This window comes from Gopherus evgoodei, chromosome 1 (assembly GCF_007399415.2).
Source record: "Gopherus evgoodei ecotype Sinaloan lineage chromosome 1, rGopEvg1_v1.p, whole genome shotgun sequence".
In the NCBI taxonomy this organism is placed as follows: domain Eukaryota; kingdom Metazoa; phylum Chordata; order Testudines; family Testudinidae; genus Gopherus; species Gopherus evgoodei.
The window spans coordinates 110206238-110225642 of record NC_044322.1 but is presented as its reverse complement, the minus strand read 5'-3'; the positions used below and the strand labels follow the sequence as shown (position 1 = coordinate 110225642).

At 45.1% G+C, this 19405-nt stretch overlaps 1 protein-coding gene across 1 annotated transcript; it reads right to left on the bottom strand.

The window, feature by feature from the left end:
* Positions 1-1595: 1595 nt before the first annotated feature.
* On the bottom strand, positions 1596-18568 carry PROZ (protein Z, vitamin K dependent plasma glycoprotein). Its single transcript, XM_030568900.1, has 8 exons — positions 18493-18568; positions 16395-16558; positions 14588-14612; positions 13580-13693; positions 9457-9588; positions 7283-7371; positions 2612-2735; positions 1596-2113 (listed from the first exon to the last, which is right to left on the bottom strand). Exons 1-8 carry the CDS (start codon positions 18566-18568, stop codon positions 1596-1598), a joined length of 1242 nt encoding a protein of 413 aa, XP_030424760.1.
* Positions 18569-19405: the final 837 nt, after the last annotated feature.

The following is a 19405-nucleotide window of genomic DNA, read 5'->3' as shown; positions in this document are numbered from 1 at the left end:
GCCATGCCTCATCAGCTATACTGCTATTTATACCAGGGCTAGCTGGCTGTGGAGTAGCTGTACTCTACACGTCACTCTAAGTATAGACCTGCCTTAAGTTGTTCTTATAGGAGTGTGGATTCATAGATCCACCTTTTGAAAGTGTCCAGTCAAGAGTGTTAGGAAAGTGTCACAAGCAGGATGTACCAGTATGAAGAGTGTATATTTAATGACTGAGGACATTTAAAACATACAGTACTGGGAAAAGGATCTAAGCCTCTTTATTTTTGAATCTCATCCCATTGACTACAGTGCTGCAGCATCAGTGAGGAAAATAGATGTGTGCAATTCAAAATGCTCCTCTTCCTGTAGGACAGAGAAAACTGAGGCAGGGACTGGGTTGTGATCACTACTCCTGATTTGGCTAAGGGTAGCATACAGCCTATTCTTTCTGTAACTCCATCTCCCCTGGCCTCCACCTCAGCCCACTTGTCTCATTTACCTGTTTGCCTTGTCTTTAGCATATAAGTTGTCTGGGGCAGGGATCATTATTTACATTGTAGTTGGGCCTAGAGGTGTCCAGTGAGATTGAAGCCCTGCTGTGCTAGGCACTGTACAAATAAATGGTAACTGAAGATGGTCAAAAAGCTTAGGTGGAACCGTTTCCTGTCAGAAAAATGCTGTTTCATCAAAATCATTACATTTCACAAGGGTACATCCAGTGACATTTGATAGCACAGTTTCAGAAGGATTTGAATCAAAATGGAGTACTTTGTTTCAGCTGTCTTGTTCTGATGTGACTGTCCCCACTCAATAGCAAGAATGTGGAAGTAGAAGCAGAGCACTGCAGGGAGCTGCTTTTTTGCAGCGATTTCAGTACTTTACTTTTACAAAACATACAATGAAACATCAGCAGTAATTAAAAGCTAAATTTATACTTGTCAGATGAACAAAGTACATGGTAGTGATACATTAACTTATTTTGCTTTGGCTCAAATGAGGCATGGTCATCAATTGGCAATCTGGGCCAAAGCAAGGGCCAGACTACCTGGGCAATTGTGACTTGAGGAATCACTTCACTTATGTCTGATTTAGACTATTCCTGTTCTAGGGGCTGATTCAGCAAATCTTTACTCAAGTAATCCTAGCAAAATCAAGGGGATGGGCTGGGGGGATGCTTTGCAAGTACTTACTGTGGTATATGGCCAAATCCTGCCCAACTTTATTTATGTAAGTGTCACTGCTCCCAGAAACAGTAGCTGCATTTCTCCCTAGCAATAGGGACATTTCAGTGAGTAGGGAAAGTGATTCATTTATTTTTAATACACGATCAGTAAAAATGTTAGTCTCTTAAGATCAGCTTAAGGAACAGTGCTGTACAAATTCGAACTGATTGTTTTCAAAGTGAAGTAGCCCCATGTCTACTACAATAATCCTCAATCCTGTCTTTGGAAAGAGATTGGACAATAGTGGATTTTGTTTGAGGGATGAACTACAGATAAATATTTACAGTATTAGCATAACACAATACAGGCTGACCTTGCTGAAGCCAGTCCAATTACTGCATCCAAGTGGTCTTTAATTGCAGTTATGATTTGGTGCTGTAGGGACTTTTTTTATTCAGTTTTTTGTTTGAACCACATTATATATCTTGAAGTCTTTGCGAAAATAAATGGTTCCCAGTTACTTACATTAGTTGGCCACACTCCAAAAATACCTGTCAGAAACCAAGTCCCTTTGTAGTCATGGGCAATAAAGTTTCCTCCTGCCAGCTGCCCAGCCACAGGCTCTGGGTGATGTCCGCAATACTGTCTGTTCGTAAGACTTGTATTGAGTATTTGTTCACATTCCCTTTCAGGAAGGTAGGAGACCTGCAACTCAACTAGTGAGCCTCTTACCTCGCTTTCTTCCAATTTCCAGCCACTGACAGTACCTGCCAACTGTGGAATCAAAACATATTCTGCAAAGTCTTTGTCAGGAAGACATATAGGATGGTGGTAGTTGTTGCACTCAATGTGCTCTCCGAGTTGTAGCAATGCAAGGTTATTCTCACCAGTAGCTTCATCGTACCGCAGATGTATGTGTTTCTCATTCACACCTACTACCTGTCCAGCTCCATGCATCCTGTTATTCCCTGTGAAGTTATGACATGTTCACTGCTCTTAGAAATAGGTTTAGCATCTGTCCCCAAAGGTGAACACAAATTAATTGCTATAGTTATGAGAGCTATTCTGCCAACATAGCTACCACCATTACTGTGAAATAAGGGTCTGAAAAAGATAAAAACCAGTAATAGGTGTTGATTTTACAGCAATTAAGCATATCAGAATGTGGTTATACAAATTTTGAAGATACTTTTTAACTCTTCAAGAGCATATAGGTGTGAGTGAATAGGAAGAAGCTATAATTTCAGGAATGACAATATAGAATACACAAGAAAAATGGGAGTGAATGAACATTGCCACTTGTTCCCTATAAGTAAAATATTTTAAATGCAGACATTTTGTTTCCTGGGATAGGATAGAATGTTCTGAAATGGCAATTTTTATGTGTGAACTCTTTAAAGTACACTTTGACAACACAAAAATGTAGATTGACAATAGCGGGGGCGGGGGGAAGCTTGATCACTTACCAGTCCTAACCCTGATACCAGAATGATTGTGCAGAAGGGCACATTCAGCTGTAGTCAACACAAAGTTGCTCTTCAAAAGAACACCGCCACAGAATCCCTTTCCTTCCGAATTTAGCAACAGGACCTATAAAACAAAAATCAGTAAATTCTGCTGTCTTTAACTTTGTACAGAGCCATCTTTAGGATTGGTGGGGCCCTGCGCCATATTATTAAACTGGCGCCCTTATGCCTGACAGCAGCTGGGGAGGGGGAGCGGGGGGACAAGGCCCCAAAGGATACATAGGCCTTGGCTACACTCACACTTTACAGCACTGCAACTGGGGTGTGAAAAAACACCCCCCTGAGCGCTGCAAGATACAGCGCTGTAAAGCGTCAGTGTAATCAGGGCAGCAGCACTGGGAGCGCGGCTCCCAGCACTGCACGCTACACCCGTAAGGGATGTGGTTTACATGCAGCACTGAGAGAGCTCTCTCCCAGCGCTGCCGCTCTGACTACACTCACACTTCAAAGCGCTGCCGCGGCAGCGCTTTGAAATTCCAAATGTAGCCATACCCCGGCCCACCTAATGGTGGCAGAGAGTCAAATTTCCTCACAGACACCCGTACCCTTTCCTTCACACAGATGCATTCAGCTCTGTGAATACGGTCCCTGCCTAAGGAGACAACAGCGCGTGCTGGGTGTGCGGGAGCCAACCCGCTCTTACCTGATGTCGTGGGCAGTTGGTTGACACTGCCACTTGGGAAGGCTAGCTCCCCAGCCCACCTGCTCTGCCCCAAGCCCTGCCCTCTCCCCACTGTCTCCCTCCTCTCTTCCCTCCCCCACCCTGCTCACCTGCTTCCAGCCAAATCCATGAAGCAAATGACATTTGGGGGACAAAACCAAAAAACACTCTTCTGCAATTTCTTTCTAAAGAAAATGGAGCATGTTTTCCACTGCATGCCAAATGGTGAAGATTGCACATGCTGAAGGTATCTAATTAAAAAACTAAACTTGGGAATAAAAAATGTCAGTCACAGGTCTTTTTTCTTTGCTGTGCTCTGAAGTTTGTCAGAGATTTATTTCCAACTCGTCTCTATTTTACATTTTTTCAATCAGCATTTCTAAGCTGATTTTATATTTTAAATGTACTCAAGCCTTTATAAAATAATAATTTCAGATTACTACATACTTAACTCACTGAAACAAAGACATTTTAAATTAATCAGTCACAGAGGTTTAGTGTGTTTATAATAATGTTAATTGCCTTTAGAAAAAGGGAACACTAATTTACTTTGTGTGATCTCCATAACAATAGACATGTTTATGACATTTCACCAACTTTAAAAAAATATGTTTCTAAAGATTTTAGGCATAAGAAAAGATTTTATATCTTACGAGGTACTGATTTTGTTAGAGGGTTCTCTTAAAACTAGTTCATCAGATAGTCAGAAGTAAAAGAGAAACTCTTTGTCCAGCTATCGAAGGAAAGGGATGTTGTCCCTTTAAGGGCTGTCTTGGGGTGGGGGGTGCAGTGAAGGTGGAAAGAGATAGAAAGGACAGGAAGATTTTGGAAGCAAGGTTTTTTTTTTAACTTTGGAAGCAAGGTTTTTTTAACTATAGTAATTAAAATTAAGATGTGTATTTTAGATAAAGGTGGTCTTTTGAAGGATGTATTTAAAAAACTATATGTCTGAAGAGCCAAGCATTTAAGGCTAAAGATGATTATGCATCTAAAAATCTGTGCAAGGATTTTTTAGAGATGTGGTTTTATAATCTTCACCAGCTCACTAATGAAATATTTTTAAGGCAAATTTTAAACTAAGGTCCTGTAGACTAACATGTTCTCAGTAAATATTACAGTAATGCACAACTGTTTGTTTGTCACTAAATTCAGAAACTGACAGGGCTTGGCTGCACTCGAAACTCCAAAGCGCTGCCATGGGAGCACTCCCGCGGCAGCGCTTTGAAGTACGAGTGTGGTCGCAGTGCTGGGAGAGAGCTCTCCTAGCGCTGCAGGTACTCCACCTCCCCAACGGGATTAGCTTACAGCGCTGGGGCACTGTTTACACTGGCGCTTTACAGCGCAGTAACTTGCTGTGCTCGGGGTGTTTTTTCACACCTTTGAGCGAGAAAGTTGCAGTGCTGTAAAGCGCCAGTGTAGCCAAGGCCACAGTATATACCTGGGGATTGGCAAATACCTGTTAAATGGCTTCATTACCACTCCAATGGTTCTGTAACAGTTTCAATGTTGTGCTAATAGGTCTGGCAGGCTTCTCACTTTTAAGTTACTAGATCACCTCAGGAGTCAGAGAGTATGGCTACACTTACAGTTGTACAGTGCTGGAAGTTACAGCTGTCTTCGTACAGCTGTGTAGGGAAAGCGCTGCAGTGTGGCTGCACTAACAGCTACCAGCGCTGCAGTGTGGCCGCATTTGCAGCGCTGTTGGGAGTGGTGCATTATGGGCAGCTATCCCAGCGTTCAAGTGGCTGCAATGTGCTTTTCAAAACGGGAGTGGGGGAGACAGAGAGAGTGGATTTTTGGAGCTGACACTGTTCTCACCTCCCTGCCTTGCAAGTTCTAAGGACTGGAAGATACACAGCACCTACCTTCAATCATTTTAAAAGTTTTGACCCCTTTCCCCATCCCTCTCTTATTCATTAAATGCAAATTATGCACTCCTAAATAGCCTTCAGACCACATAAGCAGCTGCTCAACAAGGACTCCCTCCTCCCGCTCTGCCAGTGTGACTTCTCTCTTCAAGCAAACAGCTGTGAACCTTCCAAAGCAATTCCCCTGCCTGCCTCCGCTCTCTCACTGGAGCAAACAGCAGCTGTTTGTGTTTTTTAGATGGGGAGCTTGGAGTTCAGCCATTCTTCTGGTTTGTTGTGAGCAGGCATTCTAGGGTACCTCCTAATACCCTGGAGGCCAATAACAGCGCTTTTGGTGGCCACACTTGACGAGCAGCGCTGCATTCGTTACACCCCAAGCAGACCAGGTGTACAGCCAGCACTGCAGGCAGGGAGTTGCAGCGCTGGATGTGCCTTGCAGGTGTGGACAGTCACTAAGTTGCAGCGCTGTAAACCCACCACCAGCACTGCAACTCTCCAGTGTAGCCAAGCCCAGAGGCCTTGGCTACACTTGCAGGTCTGCAGCGCTGGGAGTTACAGCTGTCTTCGTACAGCTGTGTAAGGAAAGGGCTGAAGTGTGGCCACACTGACAGCTACCAGCGCTGAAGTGTGGCTGCATTTGCAGTGCTGTTGGAATGGTGCATTATGGGCAGCTGTCCTAGCGTTCAAGTGGCTGCAATGTGCTTTTCAAAAGAGGGAGGTGGGGTGGAGTGTGACAGGGAGCATGGGGGAAACAGAGAGAGTGGATCTTTGGAGCTGTCAGCTCCCTGCCTTGCAAGTTCTAAGGACTGGAAGATACACATCACCAACCTTCAATCATTTTAAATGTTTCGAGCCCTTCCCCCACCCCTCTCTTATTCACTAAATGCAAATTATGCACTCCTAAATAGCCTTCAGACCAGATAAGCAGCTGCTCCAAAACGGACTCCCCGCTCCCCGCTGTGTTGCTTCTTTCCTCAAGCAAACACTAGCTGTGAACATTCTAAAAGAATCCCTCTGCCTGCCTCTGCTCAAGCAAACGAGCTGTGTTTGTTTTTTAGATAAGCAGCTCCGGGAGCCCGGAGTTCACAACAAAACAGCAGAGTGGCTGAACAGGCATTCTGGGATACCTCTGAATACCTCGGAGGCCAATTACAGCGCTTTTGGTGGCCACACTTGCGGAGCAGCGCTGCATGACCAGCGCTGCACTTGTTATATCTGAGGAAGATCAGGAGTACAGCCAGCACTGCAGCCAGGGAGATGCACCGCTGTATGTGCCTTGCAAGTGTAGCCGTTGAGTAAGTTGCAGCACTGTAAACCCACCACCAGCGCTGCAACTCTCCGGTGTAGCCAAGCCCTAAGACCCAGTGGTGCCCCACGCAGCTGTGTATGCTGCATATGCCTAAGGACGGCCCTGGATTTGTAGTATGATAGAATAAGCAGCTAAGATTTGTAATTTAATTATCTTTCAAATGAAATGTCCACATTCTGCCCTGTTAGCCCCGGGGATAATATTCCTATTTAAGCATGCAGAAAACCTCCCACTGATTTAAATGGGAGTAGGACAGAGCCTATCAACAGCTGCAGTTGCAAAGAAATCAAATAGGGTTGTAGTAGTGAAGGGAGAAGAAGGTAGCACTAAACATCTAATAATATACTATGTATTATGAAACTGACAGTTCAGACGGGGCTCCCCTTAAATAAGCACTGAGTCATAGGACTTTATTGAAAAAATGGTAGGATCCTGCTATATTGATACTTGAGGCACTAGTAAGTTTTCTAATAGGGCATAGGTAAGTGCAAGGAATGAGATGCTCCACGCATAATTTATAAATTGTGACATTTAAATACAGTAAGTTATTTTTATTTTTCAAGGAGGTTGACCACAACAGTTTGTAATAATGGGTCTTGCTGTCTTCTACTATCCATCACCTCTTTGCTTCTACTTATCTGACCTCTTATTTAGTTAAACCTTAAAAAAAATGTTTTAAGTACTCAAAGATAAGAAGTGTGTTGCATCTGAGTACACAGCTTTACTATAGACTTTTCTACAATAACAGTATTTCCAAAGATCTCTATAAATACCTGCCAAGGGAATCCTCTGTGGCAAGTAGTCTTAAATTCCTTCAGCCTCTTTATTTTAATGTCATCAAGTCTGCCACATGCACACTGATCTAGTAATGGTTAAAAGAAAAAGATGCACACAATTTTTGTGGCGATGTTTGAAGATAACCACTATCTTGAACATATAGTGGTGTTCCCATTTTAACGCTTTAAGAGCACTGGTTCTTCCCCTCTCCTGCCACCCCTGCAAAATGGAGGGCCAGATCCTCAGTTTCTAGTAGCTTGCTAATGACTTTGGAAGATCAACGGTTTATTTATTGTTTGCTTCTTTCATAATTTTCCATTGCAATAAGTGCTTGATATTTATATCAAACAAAATCCAACCCTTTGAAACTTTGAGCTCTTGGGGGTAGGGACCCTGTTTCACTACTTGGCTGGACAAAATAATATTCTCTCTTATTGTTATGGTCAAAGCAATTCAAAACAGTAATTATGAATACACTACCATCTCCTGCTGGCAGGTACAGTTTTGGAGAAAAGGTGGCTCCTCTACTACAAGATTTAAATCAGTAACACCACTGCCAACTAGTGAACATTTGCAATATGTTGCACCACGTGCTTCCCCTACTCTGTCAAATATTTAACTACCTAATAAGAGGCAGGGATTGGGCTTATATATACTGAATTGGAGAGCCAGTGAAACATCAGCCTTGCTCCCAAACAGACTCCAGCCATCTTCTCGATTGGGGGAGTATAAGTCCCTTTCATAAGCAGTGTGGCCCTGCTCTTCTAGCCTACACAGGGAGGCCCAACATGAGACCTTCTCCAGTTGGAAAAGTGACGACGTGCCCTAAAAGGACCCCCTTCCTTTCCAACCACTAAGTCAAATTATTCATGGCTTCCAAAGAGCAAGCAGGTGCTGTGCAGGCCCCATCCCCCCAGTCCCTCCAGCCTCACAATGTACCGCTGCTATAATCACTACAGAACTGTCTTACCTTGCCTCTTGCTTTCCCAGTGCTTGTCTGCTTATGAAATAATTTGCCAGTTGTGCCAAAGTGTGTTGTTTCTGAGGTATAGCTATAAATGTCAGTTAGGAGCTATGCTGAGGGCAACATCAAATCTGTGATTCACCAGCCCTCAGACAGATAGGTCTAGAGGCTACTGGTTGTGACGCGTTACCATTGGGGAGAGGAGAGGAGAGGGATGGAAGTAGGACTAGTGTGACCATATTTCCCAAAGGGAAAATGGGACACCACATGGGGCTTTCCCGAGCCATCTCTCCCGCCCCAACCCCCCCTCCGATGTGGGGCTGGTTGAAGACGCCTGGCATCACTGCAGTCATGCATGGCTGGTGTTGCCATTTGCCCCACACACACACCAAAAGTCCTCTGTACCTCAGGCATTTGTCCCATTTGCTTTTGCCAAGTGACGATCAGTTGGCAAGAGCAAGTGGGACAAATGCCCAGTTTCATCAAAACAAAATATCTGAGACAGGGTTTAAAAGGGAATTGTCCAGGGTATAAGGTCACCCTAAATAAGAGGAATCAAAGGGCTATTTGATACTGAGCAGTGAGAGTGTGCCAGCTGGAAGGGAGAAAAAAGTGCCCTACCTGCCAAGGAGCAGTGCCTCCTAAAATCTTGGTGCCAGACCATAACCTCATTGATACATGTGTAGAGGGGCCTCCACACATGGAAGGGAGCTCAGCTGTCTTTGAGGCACCGTCCCTTCCCCTATCTGGCCCACTAATGTAGGAAGATCAGGGCTGCTCTCACACCTATTCACTGCATAGGCATGTGCTACCCTCACTGCAGCAGGGAGAGTTGATCTCATGGCAGCAACCACAAAAAAAAGACACAGGCAAAATAAAAACAATAGGCCTGATTCTCCTCTCACACCTGTTTTAAATACATAACTCAATTGACTTCAGAGGAGATACTCTTTAGACTGGAAGTGTTTGGAAAATCTGGGCCAGTGAATGAATTTTAGGATTTGCTTTGCTCTGAAGCTGGGTTTGAGCAACCTTGTAGTTATTTTTCCTCTGGAAATTCATCATCACTGGAGCCCTCAGGACACCTCCTTTTGGTTCATTTTAATGGTCTCAGTGCAGTCATAGCAGTTCATATTGATGCCGTTCCCCCAGCCTGCCTACCCTGGGACTAAGCATGCTCTCTTCTGACTTCTTTTTTATACTTACCTCTTGGAATGCATGATTTTTTATCTTCCCCAAGTTCATAGCCTTTTGCACATGCGCAGTGGTAGGACTCAGATCCTGGATAGCAGAAGTGTTGACATCCCTCTCTAGTTTTGTGTTGACACTCATTTTTAGCTAAAGAGAGCAACAAAAGCAAAGCACTAAGAAACAATTGAGCAATAAACTGGGATTTTCTTGCACACTATGGGTCCTGTTTTGCTAAGCAATGACATTTGCTCACTTTTCCATGCTCTTCTGAGCTCATAATTTAAACAATTCTTGCTACTCCCTCTTTTTAACTTGTTGGAGAGGTACTGAGCCACAGCAACTCCCATGAAGTCATTGTAAAGTGAATTGCTCCCTACCCCACTGGATCAGGCAGGATGTATTTCAGGATTGTGTTTGTAGGTCGTATTAGCTAAAGTAACACTAGCTCTTCTCCGCATGGAAAATGCCATGACACATATTTGCATGTATTTGCACTGAGTGCCAGGTGTCTTTGAAAGAAAAGAATGGTTGTACTTTTTATGGAGGCAGGAGCTGCTTAAAAAACAAAGGACTTAAACGCTGTTCTTTTTGGGCTCTTTTTATGCTCATGCCAAGAAATTTTAAACTTAATAGCAACTAATGTAAAAGAACAGAAAATAAAAGAAGCACTTTTTGCCTCTGAAAAGTGCCACTCTCTTCAGTTCCCATAGCTGGGCAAACACTTGAGGCTTGCTTTGGCACTAAATAATATTAAAAATAATAGGCATATCCCCAGGACTGGACATTTGGTACCTGGCACAGCTCAGGGATGAGGAGGCACCAAAGCTGCCTTTAAGCTGTTTTTGCAGCTCTGTGAGGCTTGGGGCTGTGCAGATCCAGTGGCAAGGGATGAGCTAATTTATGCCAGTCAGGGCTGGTACAACCATTAGGCAAACTAGGTGGCTGCCTAGGGCTCCAAGATTTGATGGTGCCAAAAAGCGGTGTCCAAAATGTCTGCGGCTTTGATCAGCTCCGGCCAGCTGGCCGGGAAGTGATGTCATTCCTTCTGCAGACGCTGGGGGCGCTGCGCTGCTCCCTGCTGCTCTGGCTCTTCCCCAGGGCCCACGCCCCTGCTCAGCCCCACCCCACCCTCACTCCCCTGAGCTCTGCAGCAGGGCGGGGCCTGCACTCATCAGCAGGGGGAAGTGCAGAGACCGAGCCCCAGCTGCACCACTGGTGAGTGCTGGGGGGTGGTTCCCCCCTGCCCTCAAAGCCAGCTCCACCCCCCCAGATGCGTGCCTCACCACAGAAGCCTGGGGTGCCCCCCAAGGATCCTCCCCTGGCAGAAACCTGGGGTACCACACCCCCTCCCAGGACCCTCTCCCCACAGGGGAGGGTGAGCGGCTGTGTGGGGCCCCAGAATATATAGGGACAGCCCCAGTACCCGCCACCCTGTCCGCAGCCAGCCCCTTCTGCACCCTCTGCCCTGCCCCCAGGCAGCCCCACACCCTCTGTCTCCAGCCAGCCCCTGCTGCACCCCCTGCCTTGCCTCCAGCCAGCCCTGATGCACCCCCTGCCCTGCCTCCAGCCAGCCCCATACCCCGTCTCCAGTCAACTCCTGCCACATGCCCTTGCCCGCAGCCAGCCCCACACCCCGTCTCCAGTCAATCCCTGCTGCACCCCCCTGCCCTTGCCCGCAGCCAGCCCCACACCCCGTCTCCAGTCAATTCCTGCTGCACCCCCCTGCCCTGCCCGCAGCCAGCCCCGTGCCCCCGCACTCCCTGCCCTGCACCTCCTGTCCGCAGCAAGCCCCGCACTCCCCGTCTCCAGCCAACCTCTGCCACGCACCCCTGCCCAAAGCCAGCCAGCCCCACACCCTGTCAGGTTATTCTTTTATTTTCATTAAATATGTAGACTAAATGAAATTAATAAAATTTCAAGCCGAACGTATATTAATTCTAACGAACAATGCCATATTATGCAGTATTCATTTTTGAGAGTTTATAATCGATGCTCTGGGAGGAGGGGTGGGGGGTGCAAGGTGGAAGTTTTGCCTAGGGCGCAAAGTATCCTTGCACTGGCCCTGGTGCCAGTGGAAATGGTCCTCAAGGAGACGTTCCATGGTTGGGGACTGCCAGAGCTAAAGGTGACTGTGGCCATTGCCCATTAGTGGCTGGTCACCTGGCCCCTCCCCTTCTGCCTGAGGCTCTACCCCTTTCCTCTCTCCTTGTGCCCCCCCCCGAAGCCCAGAGCACCCCCACCATGGCGTCTGCCCCCAGTGCTGGGTGGCACAGCAGCAGCTCCCCCAGCCCTGGAGCACCTTGCAGTGTAGTAGCAGCACCCTCAACCCTGGAGTGCCAGGCAGCATGGTCCAAGCACCAGGTGGGCAGCACAGCACCAGCCGCCCTTAGTCCCCACAATAGGCTGCACAGCCCTGGTCAGCCTGGGCCAAGGCAGAACATCAGGCACTGCAGGAGGGGTCTCCTAGAGGCGGAGCATGGCGGGGCCACACCAGGCTGTTTGGGAAGGCACAACCTCCCCTAACCTATGATACCCATTGTCCCTTTTCCCAGCTACACCACCTATGCCAGAGGGGCTAAATTGGCGCACAGCACCCAGAGATTCCTCCATACCAGGGCAAATCTTCAAATAATCAGCTGCACTGGTTTTAAGGTTGGTGAAGTAGCTCTAAGGAGCAGATTCAAGGACCTGGCCCAATGTGTTTGTAAGTACTATGACTTTTTCTATCCTTGTCTAGTTGAATTAATATCCATTCACATTCTAAAGTAGACCAGAAAAACATTTAAGCTGTGTTATCAGTCAGTTTGTCAGTGTAAAGGACTTACTTTAGGGAATTCTAAAAAAAGTAGTCAGCTCCATGTGAGTGAGACTGCCTGTGTCCTCCAATTTGTTATGTAAATAAAACAGTAAATAGTAACAACTGACTATAAAGTATGTGCTCAAGTTCTGAGCAATTTGCTCAAAAGCGCTTGTAAAATGCAGAGTAGACCTAAGAAGAGCACAAGTATTATTTACGTTATCTTTATGCATCAAAAAGCTGAATATCTGATGTGGAAAATGGAGGTCTGAGTCTGAATCCCAACAAAATACTTTCTAAAGAGTTAGATCTGCGTAACTGATTAGCCTGTTCACACTGGAAGAGGCCTTGGCACCCAGAAAATTTCAACTTTAAATCTTTCTGTTTTTTCTTAAGGATAACATCAACATGGAGAAATTCACTTTTTAGGATAGACTTCCTTCGTCCCAGGGACTAGTATCTGAGGTCCTTACTCAGTTCTTACGGTGGCAAACTCCCACTGAAGTCAGTGGATGTTTGCCTCAGTCAGAACGGAGTAAAACTGAGCTGTATTGCCCCCTCTAACAGAAAAACCCGAAGAAAAAGCATCCTGGGACCTATGGAGGAAGCCTCCACAAAGTTCCCCCATTGAGTTTCCCCCAGATGGGCAGTAGTTTAGCTCCCATACTCACTCCATGGGTCCCTTGAGAGGGATCCACTACAGCAGGGTTGCCAAACATTTTCAAAAGTTGGACCATTTCTTAATGGATTGTCCTGTGGGGGCACCATGATGGTGGGGGCAATCTTCCCTGCTATTTGCAGTCAGTTTCCCTCTGACAACTACAGCAATTGCTTACTTGGAGAAGTAATATTAGGAACATATTTAAGGTAGTTTTAGATTCCAGATGCTGTTGCATTGAATAAACAAAGAGTAGAGAGAATAAACAAGGAGTAAACCAGCTAACAAGTGATCTGCAGACCACACTTTGAGAACCTTTGGATGATGAGCAGAGGGCCATCAACACGGAGGCCCTTTGCCCTGGCTCCAGGCTCTCAATCCTGCCTCCATTGTGGTTTCACTGGTGCCATGCTTTCTCATGCCCTTTGCTGCCTCCTCAGTCTCTCCAGGATAGAAGGAAGGTGACAGGGCACAGCAAAGTTAATGCAGCCACATGCTGCATTAACATTGTAGTGGATTTACCCCAGGTTGTTGGGAAGAGGGGATATGAATTGTTCATCACATGTGTCACTGTAATGCATCCTCCGCTAGGAATCACATGTTTTAACATAAAAACAAACAATATAGACTGCATGAGGTCCATATAGTTTCCACTGTAGCCTCTAGAGGAAATGTTGCCTTACCAAAATTACAGTTCGGCCCTTCATAGGCATCCGTGCAGGTGCAGGTGTAGCCACGAATGCTGTCCTGACACACACCATTGTGCTGGCATGGGTTTGAGGAGCACTGTCTGCCACCTGAATGAATGTTGCATCAGCAAGAGTTATAGGAATCATCAACAGGGACAAATGCCTATTAATGACAGAGCTTTCTTCCCAGCATGGAATCTTTTACCAGCACAGCTGTGTTGGTCACAAATCAGACTTCCTCACACCTCTGACTGACCCAGGTATGCTTGCAAAAGTCTGTAGTGTAGATCTGGTCTAAGACCCATGCTCTGGGAATGCCCTGCCAACATCACCCTGACATAAGATTGTGTGTGTCTCTGAAGCAGGCGGGGAGGGTGCACACAGGGCTGGCCCAACTACCCACTCATGCAGATACATCCTGGGTGCTGTGCAGAGTACTGCCTGCATCCCCTTGCTGCCATCCCTACATCTCTGGGGTTGGGGAGCTGGGCCCCTACAACAACTCTGGCTCCTCTTGACAGAATAAGGGCTCTTGCTGTTGCTCCTGGGGGAAAGAAGAGGCCTCTTACCACTGCCATTCCAAGGTAGGCAACAAGGCAATGGTATAGGACGCTGCTAGGTGAGTGGAGCCACACAAGCTTCCATGTTGTGGAGTGCTCAGAGTCCCAGATTAATTAGCCCAGTCTTGCACAGGGAAAACAAAAGAAATAGCCTATAATGTTATTGCATCTAGCCAAGTATTCTAACACTTTTTTTTTGATTTACAGTCTTGACTGTTAATTATTTCTCAGATGGCTTGCTTTAATGACTCCACTTCTGCTCTTTTTTTTGTGTACATCATCTTCTCCCATTTCATCAGATGCTTGCTAAACAGTAGTAGGATACTTAAAATAATGAGCAAGTTGAATAAACTACCTGAGAGTCTTTCAAATTCCATAATCCTAAGTATAATGATCCATTCATAAAATCATTCTAGAAAAGAGGATTGAACAGTCAACTTACTGAAATAGCCAGCCCAAAACTTCTTCTGAAAAAATTAAAAAGAAATCTTTGTTACAACTCTTGGTTATACCTGTTCCCACAAACACTTTATCACAACATAAAATGTGCAAGAGAACAAAATCTTATAGTCTATGCTTAAAAGTTAAATAGTCACACAAACTTTGGTCCTTACTCAGGCAAACTTCCCACTGAATGCAATGAGACTTTTCCTTGAGTCAGGAGTACAGGATCAGAACTTATTGCTTTATTCCAAAATAATATTCTTATGAAAAAATATTAGGGAGGGAAGAAGAAATAGTGTGGTTGTCTAAAATATCTGGACAATGATGTGACATTGCTCAATTACAATACTTAACCCCATTGTCCTCAAGTCTGGCAGTGACCACCACTTGAAATCCTGCCCCTCTCCTCCCCACCCCCAACACATCAGCCTGGGAAGGGAGCCCCAAGCTCTGTCACTGGAGCCCCAAATGGCAGAAGGTTCCGATGTGTGTGATTTGTCATATATTGCATCCATCAGTGACAGATGTTAATTTTTTAACTATAAAATCTGTTTCAAAGAGTGTGTGAAAGAGTGGAGTTCTCCCAGTGTGTGTGTTTGTACATTTCAGGCTGAGTTCCTGAAGTGCAGGCATAAAACATCCTAACATTTCAAACATCAGAGCAGATGGAAAAAAATATAATTTAAAAAACATCTTATGATATTTATGCCAATTTCATGATTTATTTGGTCCCTCTCATGTTTGCTCTCCCAGAATTGGCAATACTGACTTTTGATTCTGCTAGTTAATTGGAGAGTTGAATAGGACTCTGAGGCTTTGGACCACTCCCCTTGACAATTAACGGAGTTGGAACCAAGCATTAAAATGCAGGGCTGCCAAGTATCACGCTCATAGGTGTTGGAACTAGAGGCTCTGGGGAGTTGATGCACCCCATGGCTTGAAGTGGCTTCCATTCTATACAGGGTTTACAGTTTGGTTCAGTGGCTCTCAGTTCCCCACTACATGAATTGTTCCTGCCCCCCGGTCACATGTTTCACATGGCACTCAGGCCTCGATCCAGTCACTCAGACCCACTGGAATCTCATAGCAGGCAGTGAACTTTTCCATGCTGCTGTTCTTCCTGGCCACTGGTGTGTGTTGTGGTGCCTGCTAAGCAAGCCTCCTTTCTGCCACTTCCCCTGCTGGATCCCAGCCAGGAAAGATGCAGCGGGGAGCTGAGATGTGGCGCTGTGTGTGTGTGTGTATATATATATATACACGTATATAACCCTGCTCTTGGATTCACCCCCCAACATACACCCCAGCTGCACTAGCCTCCCAACATCACCAATCCCTCCCAAACTCCCCCTGAAGCCCCACTACCCATATTGCTGGCCTTGGCACCCCCTTCCCCAGCTGCTTCCCTCACTCTCCCTGCAGATAGGGCCCCTGGTAAGGTTCCCCTAAAAAGCACCCCATGCACTGCAGGGAGGTAGTGCGCTACACAATGCTGTATTGGAGGCACCTGCCTGCTGCTCAGGAGAAGGGGCTCCCCTTGTAGATGCTGCTGATTGTCCCTGCCAGGGAGTCACCACCTCTTTCTTGGCCCCCTCTCCTATCATCAATCTCTTATTGGAACACTGTAGCAAAAAAAATATATATATGCAAAGCGGTGCAATGCAAGATGATTTCACATTGCAGAGAAATCTAGGCAATGCAGTTAGGTTGCAAAGCATCAAACATTGCCACAGTGTAGACAGTTTCTGACCAGTTAAGCAGCAGCAAGTTTTGCAATTTTTAGAAAAAAACAAATAAAAAATACCTACAGTGTCTTCACTGTCTTCAAATACTTCTCTTGCCTCTTCATATGTGCATCTCTCTTCTAGGCACTCTCTTTCCAAGTTGCCTTGAAAGAACTCCTCAATAATTAGGAAAGACCCACGCTTATGTCTCGAGATAACTTGATTCGCATTGTTGGCCGATAGAAAGACTAAAAAGTTGTATAACAAGACGCACTAAATAGGGTTACCAGATAGCACAGTGAAAAAAACGGGACAGGGGATGGGGGGATAATAGGCTCCTATATAAGAAAAAGTCCCAAGAAACAGGACTATCCCTTTAAAAACAGGACATCTGGTCACTCTAGCACTAATGTAATATATAGACAGTTTTTGTTATCTACTTCTGTCTCCTTAAATAGGTCAGGAAGCAGGCAGTTTTTAATATGGAAGAGAAATATGAAGGAATTGCATCAATGTCAAAGTTGTAGAAGTGCTTATACTGCACCAGCACTTCTTTCTTAGCCGAGATTGGACTGGGAAATCATGGAATTTTGTCCAGTGCTCAATCTGTAATGAAAAAGGTGCATTTTTTTTTTTACTTTCATAACTGATGCGCAAGCCCAGAGGTGCCAGGCCTCTGAACTGCCAAGCCTAGAGGTGCCAGGGCTCAGCCTTGGAAAGACCTGCCACAAATTAAGTACAGTTTTTGTCTTTATTTTCCATTGGGAAGTGGCAGGATTTGAACCCTGTAGAATAGGAAGTTAGTTCAGCCTTGCCAATCCCCAGATCTCAGGGAGTCCACCAGAGGCAGGGCCATCCACATGGCAGTCCTGTATCCATATCCTGCCTCCATTGCTCCCTGCTCTGTCCTGGACTCCATGACAATCTGGTTCCATCCAGAACCCTCTTCTTCAACTGGAGATCTGCAGTACAGACAGGGCGCATGGTAAAGTTAGGTGCTGACTCCGTATTTAATATCCAGCAGAATTCTTCTTGGAGGAAGATAGGGCATGTCCCTCTAGCAACCTCCTCTCTCACCCCGGCTTCATGCCACCTCTTCAAAGCAAATTGACAAACCTGTGGAAGGAGCTTCTACAGGGCAGGGAAGGGAGGAAAAATGTTACCGTAAAGGCAATACTCCTTCACTTTAGAGGCCTTGGGAGAGGATCCATGGGTTTTGTTTTTTTAAAAATTCTTTCTGCAGAGGTGGAGGGGAACGATTTGTGCCTCAATTGATATTTAAGGGCCCAGTCCTCCACTCCTTATTCAGGACTGACTCTACTGAGAGTCTTCATCAATTATCAGGTTGGAAGGTACCTCAGGAGGTCATCGAGTCCACACCCGTACTCAAAGCAGGACCAATCCCAGACAGATTTTTTGCCTCAGATCCCTAATGCCCCCCTCAAGGACTGAACTCACCGTTATATTGTTTTAAAAAATGAATTCCGTGATTTTTTTTTAAAGAAAAAAAGCTATCTAGTGCCACATATATTTAAAAAAAAATGGTCTCATTTTTCTTGCATGATTGATAGTGTATTTTTGCCATTAGTTTCATTTCTGGTGCATTTAAAATATCTTTTAAAAATCATATTGTGGTACATGATTGATGAACTCAGTGAAAATCATTACTATTATTACTATGAGTGTAATGCATAAATGCAGAGCTTCTTTCTCCTTCTCCCATCCTTTCCCCCGCCATTTGAGATACTCTAGGCGTTAATGCAGAAAAGTGCATCCATGCAAATCACCGTAAAAGCAATGTCTTTTGGCCTTCTACCATAAATTCAATTTTCATCAGAACGATGATTAGAAAAGCCAAGTGACAAGGCACTTACCGCACATATGGGCACTTTTTATGGATGATAAGTACGGAGTACAGAGAAAAGCATTGTACTGATTGTTAATAGAATAACATACTGTGAAATAAAGCAAGGTTTTTGCATCAGTAACTGAATTGTAGTTTTTGCTAAAGTGCACAAGAGAAATGTGGGTGAAAATCAGGAACTGCCAGCTTCAATGATAGCCTGTACTACAAAGTTAAACAATAACAGGCAAATAATATTCTCGTATTCTCTTGTGAAGATCTGTGTATTCTTTTAGGAAGACACCACAAAAACCAAATTAAAACACACAAAGCAAATGCCATACCTGTCTGTTTCTGTCCTGAAGAAAAGGAGGACAAAAAGAAGAAAGCATATTGTCCAAAAGTGAGTTGCCATTTTGATCCACTGTAATAGTTAACTGTAGCTTGCCTGCATTCCTGCAGAGCTTTCAGGGAAGTTGAGAAATGTTCACTTTTAAAGTTCAGTAACTCTAAAAATCAATGCCTGGGCTCAGCGTCAACAAATGACAACCTATAAGAGAAAAGGAAAAAAAGAAAAAGAAAAATTTAGTGGGTACAACAATGCTCCATTCCAGGAAAGGGCAATCCCTTATCCTTGGACAGTTTGGGGTGGGAATAGGTTTGCCAGATATCCGAAACGGCTGGGCAGCACCGCATTCTGACACCATCCCATATCCCAGTCCCCACTTTGAATGACACAAAAAGGGGAGAGCTGCTAAAAAGTTGACATCTAGTACAGGGGTTCTCAGACTTTTGTACTGGCGATGCCTTTCATATAGCAAGCCTCTGAATGCGACCCCCTCCCTATAAATTAAAAACACTTTTTTATATATTTAACACCTTTATAAATGCTGGATGCAAAGCGGGGTTTGGGGTGGAGGCTGACAGCTTGCGACCCCCCTCCTCCGTGTAATAACCTCACAACCCCTGAGAGGTTCCTACCCCCAGCTTGAGAATCCCTGACTGAGTACCATACATAAGTGCAGTACAAGTAGAAGTTGAAAAATACTGTGTACTCCTCCTACCAGTTAAGACTGGTTTAGGATTTAGTAAAAAGTCTGTTCCCATAAACTATTTACCAGGACAAAAACAGGTTAAGGAAATTCCTTACATTGCCTTTCAGAATCTCCTGAAATGTTCTCAGCTCCATTGCACCAGTCAAACTCCATTGACTATTGGGGTTGTATTGATAACCAGGGGCAGAATTTGTTCT